The 13,976-nt window shown below is 51.6% G+C and overlaps 1 protein-coding gene across 1 annotated transcript; it reads left to right on the top strand.

The window, feature by feature from the left end:
- Positions 1 to 2,791: 2,791 nt before the first annotated feature.
- MLEC (malectin) lies at positions 2,792 to 13,916 on the top strand. Its single transcript, XM_085238612.1, has 5 exons — positions 2,792 to 3,051; positions 5,922 to 6,100; positions 7,440 to 7,616; positions 7,778 to 7,835; positions 8,303 to 13,916. Exons 1-5 carry the CDS (start codon positions 2,865 to 2,867, stop codon positions 8,530 to 8,532), a joined length of 831 nt encoding a protein of 276 aa, XP_085094738.1. The 5' UTR covers positions 2,792 to 2,864; the 3' UTR covers positions 8,533 to 13,916.
- Positions 13,917 to 13,976: the final 60 nt, after the last annotated feature.

Genomic DNA, 13,976 nt, shown 5'->3' with positions numbered 1-13,976 from the left:
TGCAGAGGCTCTGTCGTGAATCACCAGGATGAATGCCTGCTTGGCTTCAAAAGACATCATGATTGCCATAGGTTTCTCAGTGCAACTGGGAGCTGTTTTCTTCCGCTGCCTACTTCCTCCACATTGGAGAGTAGAGACTAATATCCTTCTGCTTTCTTCATCACAGATCTCTCACTTCCCAAGTTCCCTCTCGCGTTATTATCAGGGTCCACAAATCCACATCCCAAAGGGGGATTTTCTCTTCTGCTTTCCTGTTGCTGTGCCAACTAGCATAGTTGCAGCAGTGACTAAAACCCAGCAGTAGAAGAACTGTGCTTTTTGTATGTGCATGTAACAGTGTTTGCACAAGCACATGCACTGGCCTAGGTTTGTGTGCATAGACAAAACAGAGAATGCAAGTAGGTACCTGGCAGTGCAGCAAAAAAAGTTTATTTGCAAGTGGGTGTATGCAGACTCTGCATCTGTTTCTGTTTATCGTTGTAGCTGGTCATCTTAGAAATGTGTGTCTGAGCTGAGAAATTGGAAAATGTGTATTTACAGACCTCTTTATTGGCACAGCAGCTGTATTGGGCTTAGGGGAGGGTAAGAGTGATAAACTGCACAGAGTCCAGAGTCCTGGGGTGCCGTGTTTGTGCTTAGGATAATACTGCAGAGGAGTCAGACCTGTTCAGGCTTGTGTCTGCATGCAGATGTGCTTTACTTACATTGGAGCCCACTGAAGGAGAAGCATTTATGTGTATGCTGAGAGGATGGATTTGCTACTAGCCTGTGTGCCACAGTGACTGGCTGGCTGCAGGGACCAGCAATAACCCAGCATGAGCCCTGTGCTGGAGCTAGCATGGAGAAACCCAGCAGGCATTGATGGGAAGAGGAGCAGTGGCCACTTGAACCAACAGGTTGCTCTGCTCACAGCAGCAGACTGCAAGACGCAGCCTTAGTTTATTTAAAATAATAAATGTATTTCTGGAGGCTGCAGTGATTTGCACTGCACAGGATCGCCCCCAAGCACAGCATCATGGTGGATGGAGATGTTCCCTGCTAACTTACATGGATTCCTGTGTCTGCAACTTGGCAGGGCTGTATCTGTCTTCCCCAGAAGCACTGGGGTGCTGGCATGGGGTAGGGATGGCCATAGGGCACCTTTGTGCCATTGGAGTCCTGGAGCCACAGCTGCTTTCTAGGAAAGCTAAGCCTCTGCCAAATGACCTCTAGCTCTTTCCTGCCAGGTCTTACCGTGATACATCAAACAGGTCAGACAGGGCAAGTCTCCAAGCATTCATTTTTGTCCTACCACAAGCTCTTGCTGATTTTGTTTGCATAACAAAACCCAAATAATCCCAGGGAGTTTTCTTATTTTCTTGTGCTGGCAGGGCCAGAGATTAAAGCTCCAATTTAAATAATCTAATTCCAGAGATAATCTTTTTGCTCTCATCTTCAAACTCCTATTAGGGAGCCTTCCAAATAGCTCCAGACAACAAGGCAGAGCAGGTCCCTCCAGGCACACCAGACCCACGCAGTTTGCTTGGATCTGGCCCGGCAGTGAGGCTGGCTGATATTGACCTCTCAGATCTCTCTTCTCTGTTGCAGCCACAAGGTCTGTTTCTGCCCCACATTCCCCCATCACTACTTTTAGATATCCTGAATCCTGATCTCTTTTTCCTGTAGGAAACGGCTAATACCCAAAACACACGTCCCACACGTGGATCAGCAGGGCTGCAGACCAGGTGGGCCTAATTCCCAGGTGGGGGTTATTTCAGCACAGCTGCCAGGTGACACGGAGATCAAGGGGCCGAGCCGACAACTCTGAGCCTTTCACTTGTAGGTTAATGGTTTAAACCCCACCTGAACTGAGGGACTGGGAAGCTCAGTGGATTAGCAGCAGCATACAGAGCCTCTGGGGTGCAATCCAGACCATCAGTGACTGCAGGCAGCAATTACGTAGCAGCAGTGTGGGACATCACGGGTGCAGGTCATCACAGCACACCCACCTTGCTCTGCTGGTGGCAGGACAAGCGTTCCTCCTGCCCCATCTCACTCCCTGCTCCGCTAATCCCTCTTGCTTCAAGCTAGCTCGCTAATTATCGGCAAATCATCAGCCAGGTTAGTTACTGGCACATGCTCTGGCAGTAGGTGTCGCAACGCTCAGCGCCTCGCTAGCTAATACGGCTGAGCCCTCAGACGGAAGGGAAGCAGAGCACTAAAGAGCCGCTGCCCGCCCCCCTTCACAACAGCTCCGCTCTGCTGGAGCCCCCGGCCCAGCCACTGCCCGCCCCGGGACGCAGAGCCCCGCACCGCTCTCCGCCGTTGCCCGGCAACCCGCCGAGATCTCGCTTCCCGCCGTCCCACAATGCTTCGCGTTCGGGCCGCGCTGGAGCTCAGTGATTGGTGGAGGGCAGTGGGCGGGGCTCCTCCTCAGGAGCACGGCGCTGTGGGCGGCACGTCGATCTGCGGCCGCGCTTCGTGCTGTCGCTCCGGTTTGTGCCGCCTCTGTTCTTTCTAGGAGAGCCGGTACCGGCCCAGGATAGTCCCGACTCGCTGTCGGCGGCTCCGTTCCCCGCTCCGTGCGGCCCATTCAGCACAGCTCCGGCTCCCGCCGGTCACGCCTCCCACCGCTGCGCCGCCATCCCCGCGCCTCCCGGTCGAGCCTGCTCTCCCGCTCCCGTCCGCCATTGGTCGCGCGCCTCATGAATATGCAGATAGCGTCTCGAAGCCGCCCAATAGGGAACGGACGTAGATTTAATATTCTATTCGCGGCTCGTGGATTGGTCGGCGCGCGGCCCATCCCGGCAGCGGGTTAGGGCGCCCCCCGGCGACAGCAGGAAGGGGCGGGCGGCGGGCGGCGGGCGCAGCGCCTGGAGCCCGAGATGGTGGGCGCCGGGGCGCGCGGGGCGCCGCTGCCGGTGCTGCTGCTGCTGCCGGCGCTGCTGCGGGGTGCGGCGGGTGGCCTCGCCGACAGCGTGGTCTGGGCCGTTAACGCGGGCGGCGATGCCCATGTGGACGTGAACGGCATCCACTTCCGCAAGGACCCGCTCGAGGGCCGCGTGGGCCGAGGTGAGGCCGGGGGGCGCCGCGCCGCCGGTTCCGGGGCGGGGGGGGCGGGGAGGGGGCGGGCAGCCGGGCCCGGGCCGCTCGGCTCTCGGCTCTCGGCGGGGCCCGTCCGTAACAGCGGCGTCCGGGCCCGCGTCCTGCAGCGCCGCCCCGAGCCCCGCCGCTCAGGGCCCGTCCGCGTCCCCGCGGGGCTGCGGTGCCGGGCGCTGCCAGCCTCGGGGGTGGAGCGCGGCCTGCGGGCCGTCGTGCTGCGGGGCCGGCGGGCGCTGCTCTGCTGCCCTTCTGCCTCCCCGCTCCTCGTGGAGCGGAGTGGAATTTCGCCTGGGAAGGTGACGTGAACGCTTAGGCAGCCAAACCGGCAGCGTGCGGCCGCCTGGCTCCCGTTTGCCTTTTTTCCACTGCAAGACCCCAGTTTCCACAGCGAGCTCTGCCAGCACGCGCTGCCGCGCCGTCCTCCCGCAGCTCTGCCCCGCGCCGGGCAGCGCCGTGTGAGCGGCAGGAACGGGGCAGGGGCTGAAGCACAGGGGCAGGGGCTGAAGTACAGGAGCAGAGGAGCCGTTCTCAGCCGTTGCAGCTCCTGAGAAGCTGGAAGCTTCTGTCTGCGAGCGGCTGGGGAGCTGCTGTCACACTTACACTGGGTTACCTTGCCGTACTTCCCCTGAAGCCCCCCAGGTTGACTGAGTTTTGCCCGTTTCTCGTAATCAATGAACCGCATCTCAGTCGATCCATGAATGCTCTGTGTGCTGAGCTGCTCCTGCTGCCGCTTGCAGGTGAGTGCAGGAGCACAGAGAGCTGTTTCATCTCTGTGTGTGAGGGCTGAGAGGACTGCCCTGTGCGCTGGGACCTTGTGTGAGGAGCAGCACCGTGTTGTACGGTGAGCCCTCTGCGTACTGTGTGGACAGAGGTCACATTTAAATGTTAATACGGTTCTCAATTTCTCATCCCGTGCCCTGGGATGCTGATCAGTATGGGTCAGCTCCTTCCACATGCCTCTCGTGTGTGACCAGAAGGAAAATTACCTGGTGAACTTATTTCTGAGTTGAGGAGGAAACAAGGGTCTTCTCTGAGCACGCTGTGGCTTGCTCCTCCTTTGGGGAAAGCCCGTGTTCTCTGAACAGCAGGCTGTCAGTAGGCCTGCTCTAGCCAATGGTGCCAGGCACGGCCGAGAAGACTTTACCCCTTTGAGCTATTAAGTGCGTTTCCTTCAATGGCTTTTTATTGCACAATTGTTTGGCTCATGCCAGGCTTCTCTGTGTAGGTCGGCATGTAATGGCTGACTGGGAGTACGTGGCGGGCTGGGAGGGAAGGATGTGGGGCAGCACTTCACCTCTGGGCTTTTCGAGCCTCAGTCCAGATGCTGAGCCCTGAGGAACAGAATGTGCTGATAGCAATAACGTGTCTGTAATGCGTGCGCTTGTCTCTTGGTGAGCTGCCTGTGAGCACACCTAATGCACTGGGAAATCAAGCTCACTTTCATAGCTATGTCTACAGTCCTCTGGGTGACAGCTCTTCCTCTCCAGTTACCTTCTTGGCTATTAATGGGCTTGCTTTATACACAGGCTTTCCTCTGATAGGAGCTGACTTCTGTGGAGCCCTTGGTTTGTGACTGCTCTAATCTGTTGCTGGCCAGAGATGTCTGTGTGGGAGGACAGGTTAAACTTTTCACCCTCTTTATTTCTGCTGATTAAAGCCTCCAGTCTTTGTGCCCTGCTTGGAGTGGCAAAGAGCAGCAGCATGTAATATTGCCTGAGTAGCTGCGTGTGAAACAGGAGATGAAGAACTGGCATTAATTTCCTCTTGCTCGTTTGCATTGGCTATATCTTTGGCAATATGTTCTGGGTTAGAAGTTCTTGCTTTGTCTTGGCCAACGCAGTGTCTGTTCCCATGGAAATAGGGGAGGACGTGGCAAGTGTCAGTAGATAACTTGGTCTGGATCAACTGCTGCTGGCTGAGGTGCCAGTGGGCTTTGGGTGCCTGCAGCCTTCCCTCCTGCATTGCTGAGGCATTATTCTGTCCTGAGCTCTCAAGGCAAACATCAGTTTGCATTCGCGCAATAACACAACAGAATGCCAAGTCAGGGTAAGAGCTCCTGAGAGCTGCTCGACAGGTGGTGACGTAGGGAGCAAGAAGAGGCAAATGTTATGATTTCTGTTGTTTTCTCAGCTATTGGTAGTGTTGTTTGAGCCCTTCGTAGGGGACTGTTCAACCCGCAGTTGGTGCCCTTTTCAGCCAAGTGGCTGCGAGATGGAGCTACTCTTGAAACCCTTATGTACTTTTCCTGCTTCCTTCTTCAAGCTGACACGTACTGCCTGCCTGTGGTGAGAAGAAAGGGTTTTGTAAGTCCTATCTGCTGCTTTTCACCCTTCTGCCATCCCCCAGGTTTTTACTGCTGGAGGATGAGCCCCTAAAACCTTATGCCACTGCTTGCTAACTTCAAACCTGCTGAATGAATGACTCTAGTCAGTCCTGAAGTGACTGCTTAGGTTCTATACTCAGAGTTTATACTTTGAAAATGTTGTAAAAACATTTTCAGGCGTTTTTCCTCTTTGAAGCAGGAGTCTGGGGCCAAGTCTTTTGGCTCTGCGCCCTGTATGTGGAACCAGCTCTTCTTTTTGAAACTGCGTGAGTGAGTTTTGTCTCTCGGACTGCAGCAGGTCCAGACCCATTTTTCTGCAGGACACAGGTTCAGGGATTTTGGCTGCTTCTGCTCCAGTAGTGCCTTCTCCTGACCAGAGCAAGGAGTGAGAATGGGTCTCACTAGGGCAGTAAGTGCTAAGGCCATGTGCAATTAAGCACTTAAGAGTAAACAAAGCATCTGTTCATGTTGCTCAGAAATTAACCATTCCTCTCACTGTTCTGTGCTTGAAATACAGCTTCTGACTATGGTATGAAACTGCCAATCCTGCGGTCCAATGCAGAAGATCAGATCCTGTACCAGACAGAGCGTTACAATGAGGAAACCTTTGGCTATGAAGTTCCCATCAAAGAAGAGGGTGACTACGTGTTGGTGTTGAAGTTTGCAGAGGTCTATTTTGCACAGTCTCAACAGAAGGTAAGCAACAGTTCTGTGCCACTCTGAGCTTTCCTGTCTCTTTGATAGTTAAAGCTGTGTATGCCTGGGTTGCCTCTGCTGTTTTTTATGCTTTGCATGGAGAAAATGAAGTGAGACACTACAGGTTAACTTCATCTGTAGAGCTCATAAGAGTGTGGTTTGATACATGGAACCCTTTTCCACATGACAGATACACGTTTGGCCTGTAAAACTGCATAACAAGAGTGTTCAAACAAACATGTGCAACATCACATAAGTAGCATTGGATTTTTATGATCTGTTTAGGCTGTGCTGTGTTTGAGAAGTGTTTTTGCCATTTCCCTGGCTGCTTGTGTCTGATGCAACTGCATGCCTGTTGTGGAGCAAGTATTGCACATACTGAATCAGGAAAGTGATCTGGGTTAAATAAACTACTGAAACAAATTGTACGAGAGTAATAACAGTTGATAATGGTTCAAAATGACAGTGCAGGCACAGAGTTAAATTCACCCCCTCATCAAAGCTCTGTGGAGATAAATAATCCTTGCCTGCTTTTGAAATCCCTCTTGTAAAGATGTGGAAGCAAAAGCACAAAGAATCCAATGCCCTGTGATAAATTGAAAGAGAAACGTGTATTTCAGTCTGGCTTTCCCCTCACTCTGTCAGCTGCTTTAGAGCTTCTCTTAAACACTGTACTGTCATTCTGCCAGAGAAGTATTTCAGAGAACAGAACTGTGGGGCTGCTTTAAAGAAAGGTTGCAAAGAACAGTCTCAGATTAAGCTGAAGGGCTGAGACATCTCTGGCTCTTCTTCCCTCATGGGGTTCTGCTGGGATTCCCCGGGTGCTTCATGAAGTTTGAGTCATTAAGGCCCTGAGGAGGACTTTCACTCTGAGTTCAGATGTGGTTAGCAGTTGATCACTTCATCTCCTTCAAACCCTGCATCCTGTCAGTAGCTTCACCAGTGTGTTTCCTGTTCCCTGCTTTGCTCGGGGCTGTTTGTTAGAAATGGCCTCACTCCCCGGGTGTGGTGTGCCACAGCCTCCCTAGGGTAGGAGCAGGTCCTCAGCCAGCAGGTGGAAAGCTGTGAAAGGAAATGATGAAAAACAGAACAGAATTGTGTTGCCCTCAGTTTTGAACAGCAGGAATTACGTTAGAAGTAAGAGGCAAATTTCAGGATATCTGAAAGCAACCTTAACGCCTCAATGTCTTTACCTGGCCGCTTTTGGCTTCTGAATTCTTCTCAAGGGAGTAAAAAACGCATGGTGGTACAGTGCATGTTGCAATGCTTTCTGGTTTTCCCCTTTCAATTGTCGCATGCCTGAATCTGTTCTGACACTGTCGTTTCTTCTGCCCTGAAGGTGTTTGATGTTCGCTTGAATGGCCACGTCGTGGTGAAGGACTTGGACATTTTTGACAGAGTTGGACATAGCACGGCTCATGATGAGATCATTCCCATGAGTATCAAAAAGGGAAAACTGAGTGTCCAGGGAGAGGTTTCAACGTTCACAGGAAAGCTTCATATTGAGTTTGTAAAGGTAACGAGGCTTTGCTGGCCAGAGCCTTCATTTCCCTTTTCCCTTCTCTTTCCCAGCCACGTGATGCAGCTGTGTGCTGGGGGTGGGGAAGGTGATAGTAGGTGGGGAGATTGTTTTCTGAATTATGCTGCAGCACTGATTTCCATCTTCACTTTCTCTAGGGCTACTATGACAATCCGAAAATCTGTGCCCTGTACATCCTGCAAGGAACAGTAGAAGGTGAGCATAGTTTCTGAGCCAGAAGGCTCCTTCCCCTTGGAGATCAGCCTGTTGCTTCTCAGACCATGAGATCATAGCTCTTTCTGAGCTACCTCCGCCAAGACTGTTTCTCTATCAGCACGTTCCCACAGGGTGCAGAATGAGATAGGTGTCTTAGCATTCTCTTCTCTAAGTGCACAAAGCTGTCATTTTCAGAATAAGTAGTATGAATTTGGTACAAGACTTCTTGCATATGGGGTAGAGAAGAAAGGAACATGTCTAGTCAGCCTTAAGTTATAGCTGCGGATGAATTCTCTCTGGCTTTGTATGTCAGCAGCAGTCCTGCAAACAAGTAATTTATGGAGTTCTTTTACATAGTAGTTTTGTGTTTCTGACCTGGAGCTTTGTTTTCCTCACTCACTTCTGAGGACAGGGAGGTTTCCTGGGTTACATCCTGCCTCCTTGTAACTTTTCTTCTTGTTCAACAGATGTTCCAAAGCTGCAACCACACCCAGGTCTGGAGAAAAAAGAGGACGACGACGATGAGGATGAATATGATGATGGTTCCAGCGTTAAAAAACAGGCAAATAAGAACCGGGTTCAATCAGGCCCACGCACACCAAACCCCTATGCCTCAGACAACAGCAGCCTCATGTTCCCTATATTGGTGGCCTTTGGTGTCTTCATTCCTACCCTCTTCTGCCTCTGCCGGTTGTGAGAGCCCTACAGAGCATCAGCCAAGGGGCTGGGAGGGAAGGAGTTGGACCAAACACGGTTGCTTTCAATTTCTCCATATTGTTCATAATTTAAGGAAAACAAACAAACAAAAAAAAAAGGTGATTCATTTTGGAGTGAATAGCAGGTCCAGGTAAGAGGAAGAAGCTTACCTTCCCCTTGCCAGCAAGCAGCAAGGCCCTTGCCTTCCCCGTCGCACCATGTGCAGCCTCTGATCCTCCCTGGGGCATCCAAGAGTGAACTGAGTCCTGGCTGGCTGTGTGTTGGGCTATTGGAAGCTGATGGTAGCAGTCCTGGGCCACATCCCATACTGAAAGAAAGCTGTGTGCTGCGAGATCTCTGCCTTTGCTGGGTGGAATACAGTTCCCTAAGCCGGGAAGCAGCTCTTATGACAAGGCCTGGGTACATGTTTTGTCCAGGAGCACGGAAGTGTTGTGGTGCTGTTGGGTGACTAGCAACTATGGAGAACAAAGGCTGGTTCTTCAGTATCTCCCGGAATGTGCAGCACGATGTATGGTACTCACCTGCGTAAAGATACCGAGGCTCCAGCTGGCCACTCAGCCTCTGTGGAGATGTTTCCCTTCCTAAGAGTGCAGACTGTGCCAGGAGAGGAGGAATTTATCTGGCCTGATTTCCTGCACCAGTTGGGAGAGACTTTCCTAGTCTGACAATTGTAATGTTAGATCCATTGAAGAGGGATTCCGCTGTAGCCTGCAAAAGGCACACGTTTGCATCTGATCAGATGCACTTGTTTTCTGTATTGATTATGGCTTTTGTTTCCTTTAGTATTGTTTTATTTTAAAAGGTTCATTTTAAGCCCAGTTTCTTATTTTGCCCCTTTTAGCAAGTGACCTGTCATCAGAAGAAGCTAAGAATCAAATGGCCTAACGAGGAGGTCCTTGTTCCTTCAGCTTCCTACCAATCAGTTCCCCTGCTGCCCTGTGACACAGGACAGAGTGGAGCAACCCTGGGGATGCTCCTGAGAGCTTTCACTGTTGAACAGACCAGACCTGCCTGCAGTGGTGAGAAGTACAGAGCTGGTTAGCATCTGCCCTCAGTGCAACCTTCTGCATATCAAGGGGCAGACGTCCGGCATTTCAGTATGATAGCACAAGGTGATTTGTTGCTCTCCAAAGATCTGGAAGCAAGCTGAACACTGGAGGCAAGGCCCATCAATTTCCCTGTTGCTTGGTGACAGGCTGATGAGCCAGGTCACCCACCTTCCCCAAGGGATCTTTCTGCAAGAGTCTTCTGCTTCCACATGTAGAGCCTGTGCCAGACTGATAGTCTGAGCCCTCCCTGCACCTTCTGGCCTGGAGTTGCTGACCTTGAGGAGCTGGTTCCCATGCTCTTGGCCTCTGATGTGGCCAAGGAAGCATTTGTGTTCAGGAGAAGGATTTAGGCCAGGTGGGGCTGGGTCACCTTCAGTCCTGGTGAGCTTTACCTCATGCTGTCTTGTTCTTCTAACTGCTCTCTTCCTGGTGCAGCTGCTCTGAGCCATGTCCTTGCTGCTGCTCCTTCCTGCACCCGAGTTTTCCTAGCAGTTGTTCTCAGGTTTGATGCTGTGCAGTGGCTCAGACTTTCTTTGAGCTGACAAGGGTCGGCAGAATTTGAGGGACATTCTTTCTGCTGGGCCAGAGCAGCTGAAGCCTTTACTTTTTCATAGCCCTGAAGCTGTGATATGAGCTGTCAGCTCATGGGCAGTGAAACAGGAGCTGGAGGTGTCACAGTGCTAATGTCTGCAGCAGTGGTACTGAACCTTGGCTGGCTTTCTGGTAGCATACATCACTGCAATGGGCCTGACCACCATTCTGAGTGCTAAAAAGCAAACAATTGAACTTCTCTCCAATTGCTTAAGAATAGACTGGCTGTTTCTATTCGTGCTACTTGGAAGCATACTTGGAAGGAGAAGGCAGACTTCACAGAGGGCAGATCTTAAGAGCAAACCCAGGAATGAAAGAGCAGTAAGCTTGAAGTTGTTCGCTTCATCTTGTAGGTGCTGTTAAAATCCTAGTGCTTATACAAGTCTTCAGTAGGAGCTGTATTTTGTTTAGAGGCAGTGCCTACAAAGATTCCCTGGTGTTTTTTGGATTGCTCTAACTGGAGCATAGAGACATTTAGATCTTTATCAGTCTGAGAAGCATAAAGTGCCCTGATTTGTTAAGCAAAGAACCTGGATTTGAAAGCAGGCTTCTCTGTAAGGAGCTGTTCTCCTCCAGGCCTTGTAGGTTTTGGGTTATTTTGGTTTGTTTTTTTTATTTTTATTTTATTTTTATTTTATTTTATTTTTTAGCATCCTTGCATCAGGAAGTCACTCAGCTTCTTGTTGCTCCCCTGGTAATCTGTGCACCTTGCAGCAGAGCATGGGAACAGGGCTGTGCGTGTAGGTGTGCCCTACTCTTGTAGGATACTTTATCCCTGCCTCTTGCCAAGCAGGGAACCTCATTGGTGCCATCAGCCACCCTAAGGCAAAGCAGAGTTTGGTCTGTTGTGTTCTGCTTTCTCTCAGTTCAAATGAATTTCTCTTGTTTGAATAGGAATATGGAATAGAAATGGTTCAGTCTTCTTGGCTTCAGCTTAGTTGTTTCGGCTCTGGCTTTATGCATTTTTGTCACTGCTGTGAAGCTGGTGTTAGCTCTCCAGGTGATCGGGGAGTTTCTGATCTCTCATGGTGACAAGAGTGGTTTTCTTTGTTGATCCATCCTCTCACAGCAGGTCTGGCTCAGACAGAGCCGTCAAACAAAGCATGTGGGGACACAGGAGGACAGTATGGGGAGGACACACTCAGTCTGGCTTTCCTTGTCATCCGTCTGGCACCTGCAAGCCAGCCAGATGGGTGTGATAAAGTACCTGGCCTGATATGGGGAAGGAAACATTTGGGCTGGCTGTGATTTTCCAGCAGGGGTGATTGAGGGAATGTCCAAGGCAGTGTTTAACTGAAGGCAGTCAGAAATAAGGCTCTTCGTGCTTTGTTGCAGAGCTCAGCAGGCAAATGTAGAGTGTGTCTCTGTGCAATAGTGTGGGAAGCAGGACCAGAACAGAGCCTGGCTTGGTGGTTGGAGTAGTTGTGCAGAGAGAGGCAGGTAAGGCAATTTGAATAGAGCTTCCCCTTGGTAAAGGTGAGGCAATGCTGCTGATCATGTTCTGGGCCAGGATCCAGCCCCAGGATAGTGCTGGTTGAATTACCCCTCCTCAGCCCCTCTGCTCTATCCTGGGGATGCAGAGGCACAGCTGGCAGTTGTCTCACAGCTTGTGCTCTCTGCTTTGCTACCTTCATGCAGGCTGTTCTTCATGTCTGTGTGTGTACCTACAACAACAGCTCGGACCCTTTTGAGTATCCCAGGTGGCACGGAGCAGAAAGCCAAATGAATTCCCATCTTTTTGGTGCCTTTGTGTCGGGCTTTGAATAAAAGTCCATTTGAAGAAGCTTTTTTTTTTCTTTTTTCTTTTTTTTATTTTTATTTTTTAAGGAGCTTCTGGGTTGTGGTGTTTTTTGCCCAAGGGACAGTCCCTGTCCATGTGCTCAGCTGCAGGCTGTCTCACTGTCCCTTGATCCAGCTCTGGGGGTCAAAGCTGAATCACAGAACTGTGAGTGAGAATCTTTGGTTCCAGCCCTCGAAGTCAATGGGGAAAAAGGCGTAGCAGGGGACAGAAGAACTGGAAGAGCTCTTCCAGATCTCATCTGCCCCAGGAATCACCTGGGGTGGGATGGGGAGCTTCTAGACAGTCTGGTGCCTGCGTGTCTGCACAGCTCAGAGCAGAGTGAGGTGCAGCTGTGTGCTGGTAGTCCTTTGGTGCTCAAGGCTTCTGACTGCAGAGCTTGGCTGGGCTCCTCCTGCTCCCTGGTCTCACCTGCCGAGGGCTTCCCCTGCCCCAGGGAGCAGAGGCCCATACGTGTCCCTTGGCCTTCCTTTGCATTGAAGTGAGGTGGCGACGGCCACCTCTTGGTCTTGGTGTTGGAAGCCTGGCTGAGCAGGCCCTTTGTTGATGGAAAACAGCAGCAGGAGGGAGATGACCAGCAGAGCAGCTACAGCCCTCGGTGCGAGCCAGATTCTGAGCAGCTGCGAAGCACTGAGTGTTTCAGGCTCTGTTTGGTGCTTCAGTGTGGGAGAGATCTGTCTGCTTCGTGCACTCGTGGTGGGGAGGGAAATATCCTTGCTGAGAATCCAAGGGAAATGGGAGCTGGGCCAGCACTGAGCTCATTTACCTACCGGCGTTTCTGCATCTCTACAACAAATGCCAAAGTCTAATACAATTCAAGGATGCTTTTTTTTTTTTTTTTTTTTTTTTTTTTTAATGTCAGCCTGGTTCCACCAGTCTGTCCTCTCCAGCTGGTCCCACAGTACTCAATGGCACGGCCACAACACTGGGCTGGAGCTGCTGGGGCTCAGGAACGTGGTTGTGCGCAACAGGCCTCCTGTGCTGCTCCTGCTTCGTGCCGGGCTGGGGCACGTGTGTGTGTTCTGCTTGGTCCCAATGGGCTTCATCCCGTGGTGCTGGCACGGGAGAGCTGATAGCAGGTCCATGTCTTCCGGGACTCTGGCTTGCTCAGAGTTTATTGCTGTATATTAAATACTATTTTTGGAGATTGGGGGGTAGGTGTGGGAGGGGGAGGGGTGAGGCGGTGCTGTCCCCAGGCTGAGCAGTGGGACTGCTGCAGGTTCTTCGATAGGTTCTGATTATTATTATTTTTTTTTCCCAAAAAGTGCTTTATTTAAAAATACAAAAATAAAAAAAATATATTAAAAAATAATAATAATAATAAATCAACGACAGAAGTGCTTTCCTCCCATGTAGAAACAGCGCTGGTCGAGTAGAAAATGGGAATGATCTTTTGCAAACGTCAGAGGTCTCTGCTGGAGAGTTTGTGTGAGGGAGGGATGAAGGCGAGGGGCAAAGTGCAGCGCTGTGCTGGGTGGGTGGGGGTCGGAGGAGGGCGAGCTGTGCCCCCTGCACCCATCGCATGGCGGGGGCCGTGCCTGTCGTGCCGCGCTGCTCTGTGCTGCAGCCAGTTTTCATCTGGAAACCCGATGGTGACATGGGAGAGGAATGTTTCGTGTCTCTGGGGGGCTTTCCTGCATCGTGCTGCAGCTGCCCCGCTGGCGCTGAGGGTCGCCGTGTTCCCGGGGGTTCTGTGTTACCGCAGCTCGTTTTAGTGGTTGGGCCCTGGGTGAAAAGCACAGATGTCTGTTTGTGATCGCGGGGGCTTTGCGGAGTTGAGGGCGGGCTATCTTATTTTTGGTACTCGGTAGCTGCTTTATTTTTGCATTTCCCCACGGCGTCGGGCGGAGGGGATGTTCTAAAATCCACTGCCCGGCGGTTTCGACCGGCAGCGCGCGGAAGGCAAATAAACGGAATTCTATTGTCGCTGTGCCGCGGTGGTCGCTCTCTTCTCGGGGCCGGGGCTGGGGGCCGCCTCGCGTCCGT

The sequence above is a fragment of the Meleagris gallopavo genome, chromosome 17, assembly GCF_905368555.1.
Source record: "Meleagris gallopavo chromosome 17, MGAL_WU_HG_1.1, whole genome shotgun sequence".
NCBI classification, from domain to species: domain Eukaryota; kingdom Metazoa; phylum Chordata; class Aves; order Galliformes; family Phasianidae; genus Meleagris; species Meleagris gallopavo.
This window is presented reverse-complemented; position numbering and strand designations above follow the sequence as displayed.